Genomic DNA, 16,653 nt, shown 5'->3' on the forward strand with positions numbered 1-16,653 from the left:
TATTGCATCTCAGCATCTCCTTCCTTTGGAAAAGTGTGCCTCACTGGACCAAAACCGCAGTGACTCTAAAAATATTGGCGGGTTGTTCCTAACTCACAGCTTCTGTATGTTTGGGTCTGTTGCCTTGGTAACCGGTTAGCTTTCATTTTCCACTGAAACTAAGTGACTGCCTGACAAAAGTTTAGACATGGCTACCAGCTGTGAGGAACACCAGTGTACAAAGAGAAATATGTGAAAATGATTCATGACTTATAGTGCTTGTCCTTACCTCATTAATTAAGTGATAAAGTGGTTTAATCGTCTTTGCTCTGCTTGAACTGGAACAGTGGCCACAAGAGGGAGACATTTTATTAGGCGTCCCAAACCTTTCCTAAAGCATTTCTTTTCATGCTGTTCTTTTTTTCTCAGTTTTATTTTTATTTTCTCCTCACCCTTCAAAGTCCGTCCAATAAAATCTATTCAGTTATTCAGTTCAAACTATTGTTTCCATAAGGCTTGTTTCAGTAAGATTTCCAGACTCTATTTTTGCATCATAAATCAGGGCCTTTTATGCAAGTGTGAATGCTTGAGAGAATGCGAGTATGTAAAAGAAGGCTGACCAGAACATCTTTTGCTAGCATTCCAGCCTTGTTTATGAATTAACTAGCACGTTTTCACATGTCTGACTGGCTGTTAGAGGAAGGGTCGCCGGTGTGAACCTGTCTTTTAAGAGTAATTGTTAGTCATTGTAAGGAGTAGCAGCATTATCTACCTGATGTAGGATGAATTTAATTAAATCTGGTCAATTATTATGATTAATTTGTAATGGTTAAATTATTATTATTTAACTTACATTTTGTAAATTTGATTGCACAAAATAAAATTAAGTTGTGATTAAGTTGAAAACACATCAGTTTTTTTTAGTTTTCTTAGGATAGAAATGAATAGCATAAGTAAACATCGTCCTGTCGGCCCTAAGGACACTTCAGAGAAAATCAAATTCCAACGTCTGCAGAATCTGGCACCCTTCGTAAAAATGTCAAATTTTCTTTTTCTCTTTACATCGCATCGCACACTTAAGCCGAAGGGGTTGCCCCTTGTTATCGGTATGTTTTTATAAAGGATTAAGTGTGTATCTGGTCTGTGTGTTTTGTTATGGTGCTCTCCAATAGAGCTGAACTTGTGATGCTGGGTACCTGTGCATACACGTTATCTCTTTCTTACTCCTCAGAGGTATTATGTGACTTACATAAGGACTAAGGAATTAACCCGAGGACAAATTACTTTCAAATGGTGCTAAAATACTTTTATAAAATTTAGTCTGAGCATCTTCAAGATTGTATGATTATTCTTTAAAGCAGTTCACAATAGATAGTTTTATTACACGCATAGGTTTTTTACTATTTATGTACAACAGTTTCTTGGATATTTACAAGTGATTCTGACACTAACTGATTTATAACTCAAGGCCATTTTTCCAGAATTCTTAAATCGAATACAATTTTAATGAATTACTCTTTTTATATAGCCTATTCATAACTCTCACAAACCTTAAATATACAGTAATATTTTTGGTTAATTTCCATTGGAACAAAAATAATGATAAACTGAGTCAGATTTCAGTAATTCGGTAAAAAGCTCTGACTTGGTGAGTTCATTCAGCGGATTCAGTTATTTACTGTGCAGATGTGTTATTTACAGTATTTGCATTAAGTTGCATTTCATATTTTAACTCATCTCATTACATTTGTTGTGTTGCTGTAAACTTAGAAAACACTGTTAGTGGCTCTTGTTAGCGTTGTCTTCAGTCAAGGCAGATGGGTAATAGCTGCAGGTCTTCCAGCTCAAGCCTAAACAGGCCACGGCCCCGAGCTGCAATGCAAAGAATCCTCCATTCCTACCTGCGATCCGCCTGCCATCCTTTCCAACATAGAGATTGTCTGTGAGGTTAGGGTTCCAGTCACACCTGTGCACTCAGGAATACGACTCCTCTCACTCCTTCAAAGAAGTGACTTGCTTATAATTTTTTGTGCTGCTGATAGTAGAAGTCCATTGTTCGGGGAAAGAGAGACAGAGAGACTCTTTGAATCTTTGCATCATCTGTTTGTATTCACACGCTCGTTTCAAATGCTGCCTTTAGGAGATGCCTTTATTGCAACCACACATGCACAGGGGTTCTCTTGTGTTCAGCCGCATTTTTGCCTGTCTAGGATGACTTTGGCAGGACTGCATGAAATAATGTCTTTGTTGTGACTATCTACAGCAATCAAAGAGCATCAGCGACTGCTGACACTGAAAATCTGAACCTCCTACTTGAGACTACAAGAGCCTTTCTGTGCGACTCCTGAAATTAGTCACATTTTCCCTTATGAGTGGGGTTTCCCGGTTGGTGGAACACCAACCCCCTCCTCCCCATCCCAAACAGAAGGAATACCCAGATGGAAACAGACCCTCGCCTTGATTTTCCCTTGGTACATTACATGGCGACTTATTTCCATTGCTTGCTACTGAAGTAGCTTGTACAGTAAAATAACTTGCTTTTATACCAAGTTTTTGCGACCATGTCAAAGTCAAAAAGCAGCTTGGACACCACTCCGCCCACAGTGACATCTAATTAGTCCACAATTCTGTATATTAAACATCAAATATGTTCTGATTGGCTTTTAGTTTACAGACAATTTACTGTGTTCAGACCTTTCACTGGTCACATTCCCAGGGCAGCTTCTCTCGTGTTTGCAGATGTGAGCTGTGGTAACTGTTAACTATTTTCGAAGTATGCAAGAAATGTGCGGCTTCTGAGCAGAAGTTTACGTATAGTATTTAAAAAAGAACGATTAATCATATTCTCTGCTGTGGTTTTCATTTTTCACGAACGTTTTGCTGTTTGTCACGTCATTTCCTCGGCTGTACACCTTCAACATGTGGTCAGCCACAATGGGGTTTTTTTTGTGTGTGCGTGTTCACACTTTTTTCAACCACAAAATTAGAGACCCCCATCCAAAAAAGAGAACGGCTTTTGTATGTATAGCCTAAAGACAGGTATTTAGCTAGAAGTGTGGAAAAAGAAAGCCGAGGGAGAGAGAGGAACAGAACTGGAGGGGAAGAAAAGGGAGGGTGAATCGAGCAGGCTTGGAACACACCCACTCGACTGCATGGGTCTTCTCTTTTGCTTTTTGAAACGCCAGACTGGATGAAAAGAAACAGTTCAGGTGGTTTAAACAGATCGGTAGAAAGTGTGAAACTGTGGCTTTACTGAAAGAACTGAAGTGCAGGAATGGCTGTGTATCAAGGGTACAGAACGTACTCCACTGACAGCGTCGGCAGTGACGTGGTCTTCTCAGAGGAAAGTCCTTACCAGGGGATGCTCAGGGCCACGGATGAAAGAAAAGGTACTGCGGAAATTCTTCGTTTGATTCTTCATTCATCCATGCTAGATATTAGACACTAAATCTATCTATTTTTGATATCCTATTTAATCTTTGCTTGATAAGTCCTGCAGTATAATGTTAACATCTGCAGTCGTAATATGTCATTTTGAGCTAAAATAACTATTTTTATAATTTGCACACATTTGAGGTTCCTTTAGTTATTTTAACATTATGCGATCAAGTTAGAATTCTGCATCATAATTGGCTCTCCATGGACAGGTGAAAAGTACTTGTAATCTTTCCAACTAATGATAAGATGGGAAAGATGTCAAATGGATGTTTTGGGGCTCCAAAAGGAGGGGCCCGTTGCAAAGGCGTATCCCAAATCTGGGTTGTGGTCCCGTGTGCACACGATTGGCATGTTGGAAAATAGGTCACAGGTTTGGTACAGCACAGCTCAAACGTTGTATATGTTTTTGATTTATTTCTGACTATAATTTACACTGACTTATTACTTCGTATGGTAAAACTCTCTATTCCCTCAAGCTACGCTTTCAGTTTTACGAGTGTCAAATTCAAGCTGCTGTGCAGAGGAATGTGTCTTCCCTCAGATCTTGCGTTTCTCCTCGTCAGACCATGAAAGCTTGAAAACCTAAACTTAACTAGGCTTTTATGTCGGATATGCATGTTGAAAGGCGTTACCTTTCAGTTAGTTACCTTTCAATGAGGCTCTACATGTCTGTAGGAATTTAAAGTGCCACCCTGATCTGGCCTTTGACCTGTGCAACCATTCACACACGTCTTAGAGCTGTTCTCAGACCAGCTCACTGATGGAAATTATCCCTTAGACTTACAGATGCTCAAGACTGCAGTAAAACGCACCACCTGTGTCGTCTTTTCATGTCTCCACATGCTTCTGAATGTTTTGTGGTTATCAAAATGTTTATGCATTTTATGCAGTGTAATATGTAATACGATTGACTAGATAGATGTTTATTGTTTCATAAAGGACTTAATACAATGAGTCATTATGCTTTCACAGGAATTGGTTTTCGTGATAGCACGAGTTTTGAGAAACAGGAAGTGATATAGTGATGCCAACTGGCGTTGTCGCCATGGCAACAGAATGACAGAACAACAACAACCTGCATCCACTGCAGCTGTTTTGATACAGCTAGTTGTCCTGCATTATGTTATCTTGTAGTGTTTTGATGATAAACAGAATTTTGGAGGTCGTATCACAAGAATTTCAGTCACGCAGGCCATCAGAAACATCATCAGTCTTGGTGCTTTATCTTGAGACAGCGAGCTGACGTGCTTCCTGTGTTCTTCTCCAAACAGCTCCACTCCTGTTTTATCTTATTGCTTTCATGCTAGCTCAAGTGTAACATCAGAACATCAGGAACCTGAAAGTGGCATTTATACTCGTTTTATCGAATTGCTCTCTTATGTCAAGATCATTGTGAAACCCATTAGATTACTTCTGGAACATCTCATTCCTTTAGTACACCTTGAAGCAAGTTTCCAAATAAATGTTTAATGACATTGATGATGGTAATTCAAGATGAAGGTAAATACGGAACATTTGAAAGCTTCTAAACAAATTGAGGAGCAAAAAAAATAGTAAAACAGTGCCGGTAAAACCTTATTTGAGGTCAGTCATGGGTTTCTCAGAAGCATCTTATTCCCGGTACACATTGTAAGATTTTAGGATGTCCCAAACAAAAGATGACCGATCATGGCAATTTCTGTGGTAGTGGCTCCTACACTGTAAAAAATTTCTAACCCTCCCAAATCAAAAATTTCAAGTGACCGATAACATCTAAATTTTTCAATTGGCCCAAGTGAAATTCTTGTTGCAATAGTCTGTTAACATTGGCACAATGAAAAAATAATACGTCAGACTAACTGAAAAATTTAGATGTTATCGGTCACTTGAAATTTTTGACTTGGGGATGTAATTTTTTTTTACAGTGTAAATGGTGGTCCTACGTCGGACAGTGAGAGAGGTTCAAAGACGGCCATTGTCATGGTCTTGTGACCAAAGATATCCTGCAATATTTTTCTGACATAGCATGATGACCTATGTCTACTGACTAGCCAATAAAAATGCAACATGAAATGGCGTATTGATCAACGCGACATGGCACTAAAACTTAAAACTACTTACCTCAAGCTCCATTTGCACAATTGGCGTGTCAAGTTGGCCTCCTTAGTCTTCCCTAGCCATGACCGCGTCTATATTCTCCTCTTTCGCCTGCTCGTCATTTTTCAGTGCACATAAAACACCACAGTTGTCAAAATGTGATTCATCTTGCGCTTGCTGATGATGTTTTTTTTTCTATACTAACTTACGTAATAGCCTACGATGCATGTCGTACCCAAGTTTATTAGATCCATGTAATACAATGTGATTTGTAATGATCCTATATGATTGCCAGAATCGCACAGACTGTAGCAGGCATAAGTTCAAGACAATTATATTATTATTTTGCTAGTAGGGAGGGAATCACTAGTCACTAAGACCTGCAAATGTCTGTTTTGAAGTGCTCAAACAAGCAAATATAGACCACTAATTTACACTGTGGTATCTGTGCATAATATGCATGTTTATAGCGTGGGCCCACCCAGTTACAATGCACAATTTTGGGTGATTAAATAGGCTACCACTGAGAACACTGCGATTTGGCATTGAATTCTGCTTCATAACATACACTGCTATTCAAAAGCTTGGGGTTTGATTACAATTCAAAATGACTTTTTTCTACTTTCATATATTTTAAAGGGTAATTTATGTGATGGCAATGCTGAATTTTCTGCATCTTTACTCCAGTCTTCAGTGTCACATGATCCTTCAGAAATAATTCTAATATGCTGATTGGGTGTTCAAACTGTGATACTTTTTTTCAGGATTCTTTGATGAATATATTTGAAATAGAAATCTTTTGTAACATTATAAATGTCTTTGCTGTCACTTTTGATTAAATTTAAAGTGTAAATTTAAATTCAGTGTCTTTGCTGAATTAAATATTTAATTTCTATCAAAAAATATTACTGACCCCAAACTTTTAAATGGTAGTGTGTTTTTAAAGTATGAAAAGTATATGAAAAACTGTAATGACTGACAGATCGCATGCAAATATGATGAAAAACGAATAATTCCTCTAAGCCTTTGCTTCTCTAAAATTCTCTCAATGTGAAACCACATAGAGCACTATTATCTGAGAATAAAGAGAACTACTCATCAATTCAGAAGTTTCCATTAGTATGCTATAACATTCAGTGGTTTCCAGTGTTTCTCTCTGATTTGACTCCGTTTGACTGAATTTTTTTACTTTTTGTGTCTTGCAGATGAACGGGATCGAGTACAGAAAAAGACCTTCACAAAATGGGTGAACAAGCATCTGATGAAGGTATTACCATCCAGATAAAAAATTCAAACAATCACAATTGTACACAATTACTCAAGGTGCTTGAGAATCATACGGTCACAGAGATTCAGTTGAATCATATTGTGAATCATATGCAATGTGCATGTTCCTTTTGCTCAATGGCTTGATTCTACACTCTTAAAAATAAAGGATCTTTATTGGCATTTCCTGTTCCATGAAGAAGCTTTAACATCCATGGAACAAAACGTTCTTTATAGTGGAACAATGTTTCTTTAGATTTTTTTAAATGTTCTTCACACTAAGAAAAAAAAAAGGTTATTTTAAGAACTGTTCACTGAAAGGTACTGTGGGGAACCACATATGATTCTTCCATGAAGCATTTTTTTTTTTAAATTGCTTGTTAATTTATTAATTGGATTTCAGGTCATTAACATATTGTTGGAGAGTATAGGATTTTTTTTTTTAAATATACACTTAGTATTAGTAATGTATCTCAATGTCTAGTTTAACCAATGGCCACTTTATCAATTAATGAATTGAAGGAATATCTCAAGGACTTGTTTTGAAGTTGACAACTACAAATAATTAATGACAGCTGCTTGATTGGGAACTATTAGCACATACTAAAACGACACAGAAAACATTGTTATTTGTGTGTCATTACATGGAAAATAACAGGGTATGACGTAGTGCAAGAGTGAAAATGATAGGAGCGTGTGTGAGAGAGAATTGAGAGAAAAGCCATCATTTCAACGGGATATACAGTTTTTGTTTGTCTAACCTGAATGTGAAAACATATGGCGAATGTACTGTACTTGAATGCCACCGCTGCGGAGATCATGGTGGTTAAATAATCATCCTGTATACACCCAGTACACTGCACTGCTGAAAGGTGCTGTTTATTTATTTATGAGTGTTTGAGGATGAGTCATCGACATCTGGTCTCATTTTATATCCCCAAAGAAACGGATCGTTTTCTTGGTACCACTTGTATTTCATCCGACAGTCTGGCCCACAGGCGCCCCCTGTCCTGGCTGCTTCCACGAGCAGTTGCGCCAATTTGAAACAATTATTTTACCCCTAGAACAAACAGAGAAAGCAAAACGAGTGATGCTTCATTGTACTGTACAGTGACAGTTCGATCAACAATTGTCAAACAAAATAATATCTAAACATAATTTTAATTATTATACATTCAGCTCTTATGACCTCATATTAGACATATTTGTATATTTGTATTTCACACTGCAGGATCATTTAAAATCTGTATTTAAAAAGGTGTGAAGGCAAAAGTGTGATTTTATATATATATAAAAAAATTCAGGTTAAACAACTTTTTCTTTGCCTTTGTTTTTTCGACTTAAAGCAAAATGAAGCAACAACAAAAATAGTTTAAAAAACACTTATCAAGGATATGGGTAAAAAGTGTCTTTCTCTTGCACAAGCTGAATGTGTTGAAATATATTTAACAATAATTTTCTTTTTAACCATAGTGGATCTTTAAAATTGTCTTCATGTTCTGCAGGGTTCGTACAAGGTGCTTGAAGTACTTGAATTTGACTTTTTGAAAACCCTTGAAAACAGCCATATTTTTGAAGAGGTACTTGAAAAGTGCTTGAATTATGAATTAGTGTTTTCACTAAATCAATCTTTTCAATCAAAATTAACGCTGCAGCCTGACTGAGATATAGAGCTATTTCGCATGGCTATGAGCATGATATTAAGTATATGATACTTTCATTTAAAGAACTTTCATTCTTCAGGTCCATCATATATTAATGGGAAAAATGAATGAGGAAGGTGATATCTTTGTCATATCCTTTCAATGGTTAAGGGGATTTACCATGCCTGATGGCGTTGGTCAATGGATTGATCTCTATGAAGTGAAACATCAGATACCTTATATCTGTAATTTGATTTAAAGTGTTTCTTGTAGTCCTTGAAATCCAAAGAAGTAGTGCTTGAAAAGTCCTTGAAAGTCATTTCATTTAACAGAGTCTGTATGAACCCTGTTTAGGCTACATCTAAAAAAGTAAAATAAATAAAACAATAATAATAAAAAAATTTAAATAATCATACAATTATTACATTTAATTCTTAAAATAAAATAGTTAAGCACTTTTCATTTTGACCGAAGCGGTGTTATTTTTTGAATTGTGCTCGACTGATTTTTCTTCCTCCGAGGAGGCGTAGGGTTTATTTGGTGGTCTGCAGTTCAGATCCAGTGACTCAGAGGCTTTGCTGTGGGTTGTTCGTGTGCCGTTTGGGATGGAAACCTGGGACAGCAGCAAAGCCTTTCTGTATCTCATTTCAATCTGGGCACAGAGAACACCAACTTTAAAGATTAAAAAGATTTATTAAGAATGAATTGCCAAAATGATGGTTTCAGCAGATGCGTTAGTGATGTTTCATTGCTGTTTCAGGCTTAAAGGGATATTTCACCGCTGGAAAGATGAATGTGTATTTAAATTGGGTCATTTATGTAGTAGAAATGTGCAATTATTTTAGAAGTTGGTGCCTTCTAGACTGAGAAAAGCTAGAAAATTTATTTTTGGCTCATGTGGATGAAAGACAACAACTCCCAGAATGCACTTGCTTCGCAGCCCTACGAGGACACTCCCAAGCCACGCCTACCGGTTACAGAGGGCAGTATCAGAAGAAATGATACGACTAGGCTACTAGTTGACTCGAAACTGAAAAGACGCCGTTTTATCGTGAGATCCCACCCGCTATGGGCGGGTTGAAAACATGCAGAGCTGGCTCCTACTACTGGCTGTAGTCTCTCGCCTCTGGCCAAAAAAGCCTCCGATGATACAAAATGTCGATTTTTGCGTCATCGGAGGTTTTTTCCAGACACACAATACAGAAATCTCTCGTCTCAGGGGGACACGAGGGAGGGAAGCACGGCCATTCGAAAATACTACCGGGTTTCTACTGATACAAAGCTTAATGCTAATCGGTGAAGTATCCCTTTAATAATAGCTTGGAATTACATTCAAAAGACAATTAAATGTAGATGTTATGTCACATACAGTATGTGCAGTGCTCTGTCATATTTGAGATGTTGCTTCATAATTGAATATTAAAACTAAACAAATATATTTAGTTTCAGTCATCATTTTATACATTTAAATGTCCATTAAAAGATTCAAATCAATTTAAATGTTATATTCACACCATCATACAATACTCTATTACAATGTCATCTGTGCTCATTTCACTGTTATATCTGTTTGTCTCTCACTGTCTATCTTACAGTTCTCATTGTATTTCCCATCTGTTCCAACCTTTCTCTTTTTTATCTTTCCATTTCCCATCCTTTCCTCCATGTGTCTATGTCAGCACTGGAAGGCAGAGGTAGGTGGTGTCTGTGATCACACCTTTGCAGAGTGACTTCTGTTAGGACCTGCATGGGTTTCACATGCACCGTAGTTTCCTACATCTGAACCTACAGCTAACACACACCCTCCCTGCCTTCCTTGCATGTAATGCAGTTTTCTAACACTTAAGATGTCTCCCTTTTGTGTATTCTGTCTCCTTTAGTACTTTCTGTGTTTACTGCTTCAGCCTCCAGATATTGTCCTTTGTCAAAGAGTAAATAGTTTCGTTAGATACAGTGACCCACAAATGTATGAATTTTGTAGTACAGAACCATCTAACTTCTCTTTCCTGATCCATTTGTGTAAATATTAAAATCCCATGGTTATTTTTAATGGATGTCTGTTGTTAGTTCCCACATTGTAAACTGAGTCACATATGGAAAGCTCTGTCTGAACAGTTTTTTTTTTTTTTTTTTTTTTTTTGTGAGAAAGGTCAGTTTAAATGACCTTGACCCATATTTTTCGCAGAGACTGGAAACATCATGATATTTGCGGCGTGTATGTTTTGTTTGTAGTCTTTATGCTTACAAAATAGATTTTTACGAGAACTTTAAACTTTCTTCTAGAAAGAAATATGGGATGATAATTAAACAATAGGTAATTTATAGTCAGATGGTCATTATCAAAAAATAAACTTACCTAACAAGTCATTTAGAAGTTGACATACTGTACAATTATTTGAAATAATTCCATTCCATTCAAAAGTTTTATGTTGGTAAGAATTTTTTGTTTTTAAAAAAAAATATTTTCTCTTTATGTGATCAAAAATACAATAAAGTAGTATTTCATAATACTATGAAATATTATTATAATTTAAAAAAAATATTTTCTATTTGAATATATTTTCAAATGTAATTTATTCCTGTGATGGCAAAGCTGAATTTTCAGCATCATTACTCCAGTCTTCAGTGTCACATGATCCTTCAGAAATCATTATATTATACTGATTTGATGCTCAAGAAACATTATTATCAGTGTTGAAAACTGTTGTGCTGCTTAATATTTTTGTGCTGCTTAATATTTTTTCAGTATTTTTAGATTAATAGAAAGTTCAAAACAACAGCTTTTATTTAAAATAGAAATATTTTGTGACATTATTCATTTCTTTACTGTCACTTTTGATCAGTTTAATTCTTAAATAAAATATTTTGTAATTATATTTATTACTGGCCCCAAATATTTGACTTCCTGATGCTATACAGTCAATCAGTTATAATAATCAAGCATTCCTGTGTTATTAGCATAATATTGTCTTAATCATACAGTCTTCTACTTCTCCCAATTTCCATAATTTGTAATGATTTCCCGTTTTTTGTCAGGCCCAGCGACACATCACAGACCTGTACGAGGATCTCAGAGATGGACACAACCTCATCTCACTGCTGGAGGTGCTGTCTGGAGAGACACTGGTAAGTAAATGCTGATGTGGGATCACATTTTCCCTCCACAACCCTATTCCAAACGTAGTTCCAAACATCAGTCTGGCAAGGCTAACTCTCACTACCTGGATCTGTTCCCTTAACATAAGCCCCTCCTCTACCTGTGTCCTCTTGCTTTATAGACCCTGTAGTTTGTGTTTAAGTGAAGTTACCCTTCAAATCTGCATCTGATTGGATAGTCCTATAGTTTTAACACCCTCAGTGTCGTGTCCCTCAGATTTGTTTTGCATGCATCAATGGTTGACATCTGGCATTCAAATCTGTATGACCAGTGGGAGTAACCATGCATACAGAAATGTGTTGGTAGGAATGAATGCTTCCTCACATCTCCCCTTCCTGATGAGCACTTCTACTGTGACTGTGTCTTTTTTGCATTGCGTCTCACTCCTTTAACACATTAACAATCTGACATTTTCTGCCTCAGTTTCAACTCTGCACCGGTTTGACCCCCTTGACCATTCCTTTTTCAACTTCCTGTTTGCTCACCTCTGCCCTGACCTTGACCCCTTTGCCTTTGCCTCCTCTCTTGCGATGCTCTTGCCGTGGTAGCCGAGGGAGCGAGACGTTGTCAGGAATTCGCGGTTGGTGAGTTGGGTCTGAAAATTTCCGGCTCGCCTCCCCGGAAAGGGGTGTGGCATGTGTCACTGCCAGGGGAAATGTGTTGTGCATGATGTCACTTCCTTTATCATGTCGCCTGTTGACAGTGCTGTCCTCCCCCCATGTTCAAGAAAGTATTCAGTTAAAAAGTCAAATAAATTACGCTACTATTTGTATAGAGTGCAACAGTGCCCGCCCACTTTTTCACCGGTGCTGTTTTTTTTTTTTTTTTTTCATTCATTTTTCCCATAGGGATTTTAAAATAGTCTTTGTTAAAGAGTTATAAGCCAAGAACCAAACCAATCAGCTACAAAGAAAAATGGTTTTGAAAATCGGACTAAAATAATAAACTGTGTACTTAACGGTTTTAGTGTGGGAAAGAACTACAACCGTGAATCCCATGAAGCATTGCGAGCAGCAATCGAATTAAAAACGATAGAGAAATATAAAACTACTCAATTACGTCATTTGCAATGCTTCATGGGAGTGGGCGGAGCTAAAAAGGCTGTTTTGGAACATCTTGCTTTTTTCGACTGATTGGTGTAATTTTCTGAACTGCATCATGGGTAATATAGTTTTTCACCAGGAATACAACTGTTAAAATAATCTGAAATAATGCTGGCTGGCGGTTTCAGAAGAAGCAAATGTCATGGATTAAAAACCTTGTAGCTCACAGTAGGTCTGTCTTTAAAGGTTTATACGTTATCGTTTAAAATAAATCTCCTTATGGAGAAAATGAATGTTTTTACTTCCGGAACCCATCTGTTGCACTCTATTGGACTTAAAAAGTCAGGGTGGTTATTCAGTGTTTTTCGGTTCTTGTTTTTGTGATGGAATGTTCTGGAATGCATCGCATTCACTTTTAGGGAACCATTAACTACAGGGTTTCAGGAATTTCAATTTGTTTTAGTAATGCATCGATTCATGTCTTCTCGTGTTTGCAGACATGGGATCCATTGAAAACCTTAGTGACATCATGCACTGCAAGCCAATAAGAGCCTGGCTCATGGGACAGCTTAGCTTTTGATTGGCTATTTCTTGTGATGACTGATTGACAAGTGTCATTGCATGTTCTTATTGTATGCTGGTGCATTTTGTCCACATTTTGGCATAGTGGGTGTATTTACATTCCGGTTCATAGATTCATAGATAATGAAGCTGGAATATCTCTGGTCCTTGGCTTACAGAATAATAAGGTTATGATCTAGAATAATGCAGTTGTCTTTAAAATATTAGAGTGTCGTTTCTGCGTTTTTTAAAAAGATAATGCATTAGTTCATGAAATGTGTAAGATATTAGAAAGAAATTGTGAATTTGTCTAGTTATGGTTTACTTTATCTTAGGGATGCACAAATATAAATTACGAACATAATTAATAATCAATTTTGTAAACTGTATAGGTTATATAGTTTTCAGTATATATAAGAAATATTGGATTTTTTCCTGTTTAAATAGTCTTTTCAATGCAATTCAAAAGTGCAAAGCAGTTATCCAGTGTTACTGTTCTATAAAATGTTTGAATGATCAATTTCACCACCTTGTCTCATTTAGCGTATTTTTTGTGTTTGAAACAGGCAAGACATTATTATAATATTCCTATATCTTTGCTGGTGCATCCCTACCCTAGTTATTGTTACGTTTGTTTATTTAATGTATTTTTTTTTTATCATTCATTTCAGTACATCTATAATCTCGGTCTTCTCATAACCGCATCTAATTCTTTGAGAACTCATCTTCCTTTTTTAATCTCTCCTTTTATTTGTTTTCCAGCCCAGAGAGAAGGGTCGCATGCGCTTTCACAAACTACAGAATGTACAGATCGCACTGGACTTCCTCAAACATAGACAGGTACAGTGAACCAAACACTTTATAAGCCATTATTTTATATATTTGTCTTTGTTTTACCATCTAGGATCAGAGATATGATACATATAAAGCTAGATTTTATTGGTCAGAAGGTATGATAACTTTTTATTAAAAACATTCACTAACATTTTCATTACAGATCATGAGTTTATTTTATGTTATTTTTTTTAATCTCCTCCTTCAGTATCTTTACAGACCCACAGAAGGGCTATGGACTCCTGATTGAAAACCCTGGCCTTATACAATTTCACTTTTTAACACAGATCTCATTGTTTGACAGGTGAAACTGGTAAACATAAGAAACGACGACATTGCGGATGGAAATCCAAAACTGACCCTCGGGCTAATATGGACCATCATTCTTCACTTCCAGGTCTGGTGTAGCACTGTTTGTGCTCTACTTACACAGAGCAGACACACTTTTATTCGTTTTAAATGCTGTCTATAGGTTTGCTTCACAGATTTTCATTTCCCCTTTAACTATTTCTAAATGTTTTAGACTCTCAATTTACTGTTACTATATTGCTTAACAACACAGACATCTGTGCAGACTCGTGACAGGGTTTAATGAATCATCTGGCAACAGTGATATAGAGATCCCTTTTCATTAATGTACCAAATATAAAACTCAGCCCACCCACAAAACAAAGCAAATTGTTGGTTTGTATTTTCAGACGTGACCTCAAGTTAGGTTGTGCATGAACTTGAATTTTTTTTTTTTATAAGAAAAATGCCAGACAAAACAATGAAGAGAACCAACAGGAATTTTGTACCAGGTACAGATGGTTGGTTTTCTAGGCCAATGCACTGTTGTCTTTGGATTGCTGCTCAAGGTTTTCTCTCATTATGAGGAGACTGGAGCGCATTTGTTATACTTTTTTTCTGGGAAATAAAAACTCAAGCGTCAGTCTTTGATGTCACAGTAAGCCTGTGGGGGATTATGGGCTGGGACAGTGTCCATTTCGGTTGGTGACTCACACGCTCCCTTAAGGAAGGGGAAGCAGGCACGCTGGTATGGTGGTTTGGTGACTCATGAGACCAACCGTTCTGTTTTTGGTTTGGTGGAATGCATCTTAATTGTGTTCTTTTCCTTCATTTTCACAAAAGCTTATTGCATAGAACTTTTTGAATGGGTCACATTTTTTGTTATTTTCAGCAAGTTATACGTTGAGTTGTTTATCTGGTCAGACGTACCTAGAGTAAAGAGTAAAAATTATAATACAATAAACACAATGGTCAAAGCAATGCAGAATTAGCTTTAATTATGCATTCTCTACCAATGAGTCTGGCACCAAATCTTTGCTAACACCTTTTAATTGTTGAGCTTATTCTCACCACTAAAGTTTAGTAAAAATGTGGGAGGCATTAAAAAGAATCCTGCATTGAAAGGAACCTTAAATGACCCTCTTGGCTCTCGTAAAGCTAGGCTGCGAGGGAGGAGGACGTGGTTCCGCGTCTGAGTCATTGTGTACATCCTCAGTATAAGGATCCAGAGGTTTAGGCCAACCAGACATCCTTAAAAAACTCTTATAATTGGAGGAAACTTGATTTTAGCCGTTGAACAGTAATTACCCAAAGGGGAATCCTGATGATGAGTCACCAGAAGAACGAACACATGCAAAATCACAGACTAAAAGTTGAACAAGCCTCTTATTATAAACGAATCTTATGATCACTGCTAACCACAATGTTTGTCCATAGTATCTTGGCAACAATGAGGGTATTTAAAGTATACTTTTTCCCCCTACCTTAAATTATGAAATGCCATATTTTCCCAGAGCGTTAAAGGGTAGTTTTTCATTATTGGAAAAGCAACAATCTGCACATTTTTTAATATGAAACAGACATTTACTGAAAACAGTGCAAACTTTGTTTTAAAATTGTAACGTTAATTGCAGTAACTGCATTTAGTCAGAAATGTTGTATAATAATTTTATATAATACATTATCTGTTTTATTCAAACCCTATTTACATGGATTCTGATTTTATTTTAGCGTAATATGAAAATTGTAGTTATAGTTTCCAAATATGTTTAGTCTGTTTTCTATAATAATTAGTGCTGGGCAACAATTAATTGCAACAATTATCCAAAATAAAGATTTGTGTTTACATAATATATGTGTGTGTACTGTGTGTGTATATATATATACATGCATGTGTGTGTGTGTATTTATATATACAAAATAATTATACATAGTACACACACATATTATGTAAACTCAAACTTTTATTTTGGATGCGATTAATCGTTGCCCAGCACTAATATGACAGTCGTTTCTAAATATGCTTTAGGCCCTTTCACACCAAGGACTATAATTATAACAATAACGATAAAGATATAGTACTAATCCTTCTAAATATAAAAGAATAGCAGAGTCCACACCACAACTATAACTATAACGATAACGGCATGGAGAAACTATATAGTTGGGATCATTTTCAGAACAATTTTTCCAGCTAAAGAATGTTAAAAACATTGACAGCCAATCAGAACAAAGGGAACTGGAGCATTTAAAGCATGAAGAAAAAGATGAAAAAACTGCAGCAAGCACTTATCGATATCATCCGCTGGTGTGGACGCTTATATAGTTATCGTTCTTGGTGTGAACGGGCCTTTAGTCTAGTATTTTT

General features: G+C 36.5%; 1 protein-coding gene across 23 annotated transcripts in view; it reads left to right on the forward strand.

Moving 5' to 3' along the window:
- pleca (plectin a) overlaps positions 1-16,653 on the forward strand; it is a 112,940-nt gene that overhangs the window by 64,817 nt on the left and 31,470 nt on the right. For 12 of the 23 annotated variants that reach the window (XM_084131885.1, XM_084131872.1, XM_084131876.1 and 9 more), the window contains 4 exons: positions 6,699-6,760; positions 11,439-11,528; positions 13,926-14,003; positions 14,302-14,394. In XM_084131885.1, coding sequence (XP_083988011.1) covers positions 6,699-6,760; positions 11,439-11,528; positions 13,926-14,003; positions 14,302-14,394 — 323 coding nt within the window. Of the gene's footprint in view, positions 1-3,137; positions 3,369-6,698; positions 6,761-10,081; positions 10,097-11,438; positions 11,529-12,093; positions 12,144-13,925; positions 14,004-14,301; positions 14,395-16,653 lie in introns of those variants that run through there. The other 11 variants (XM_084131869.1, XM_084131880.1, XM_084131886.1 and 8 more) reach the window with 4 other exon arrangements.

The sequence above is a fragment of the Abramis brama genome (assembly GCF_963993115.1).
Source record: "Abramis brama genome assembly, chromosome: 12".
Classification (NCBI taxonomy): Eukaryota; Metazoa; Chordata; class Actinopteri; order Cypriniformes; family Leuciscidae; genus Abramis; species Abramis brama.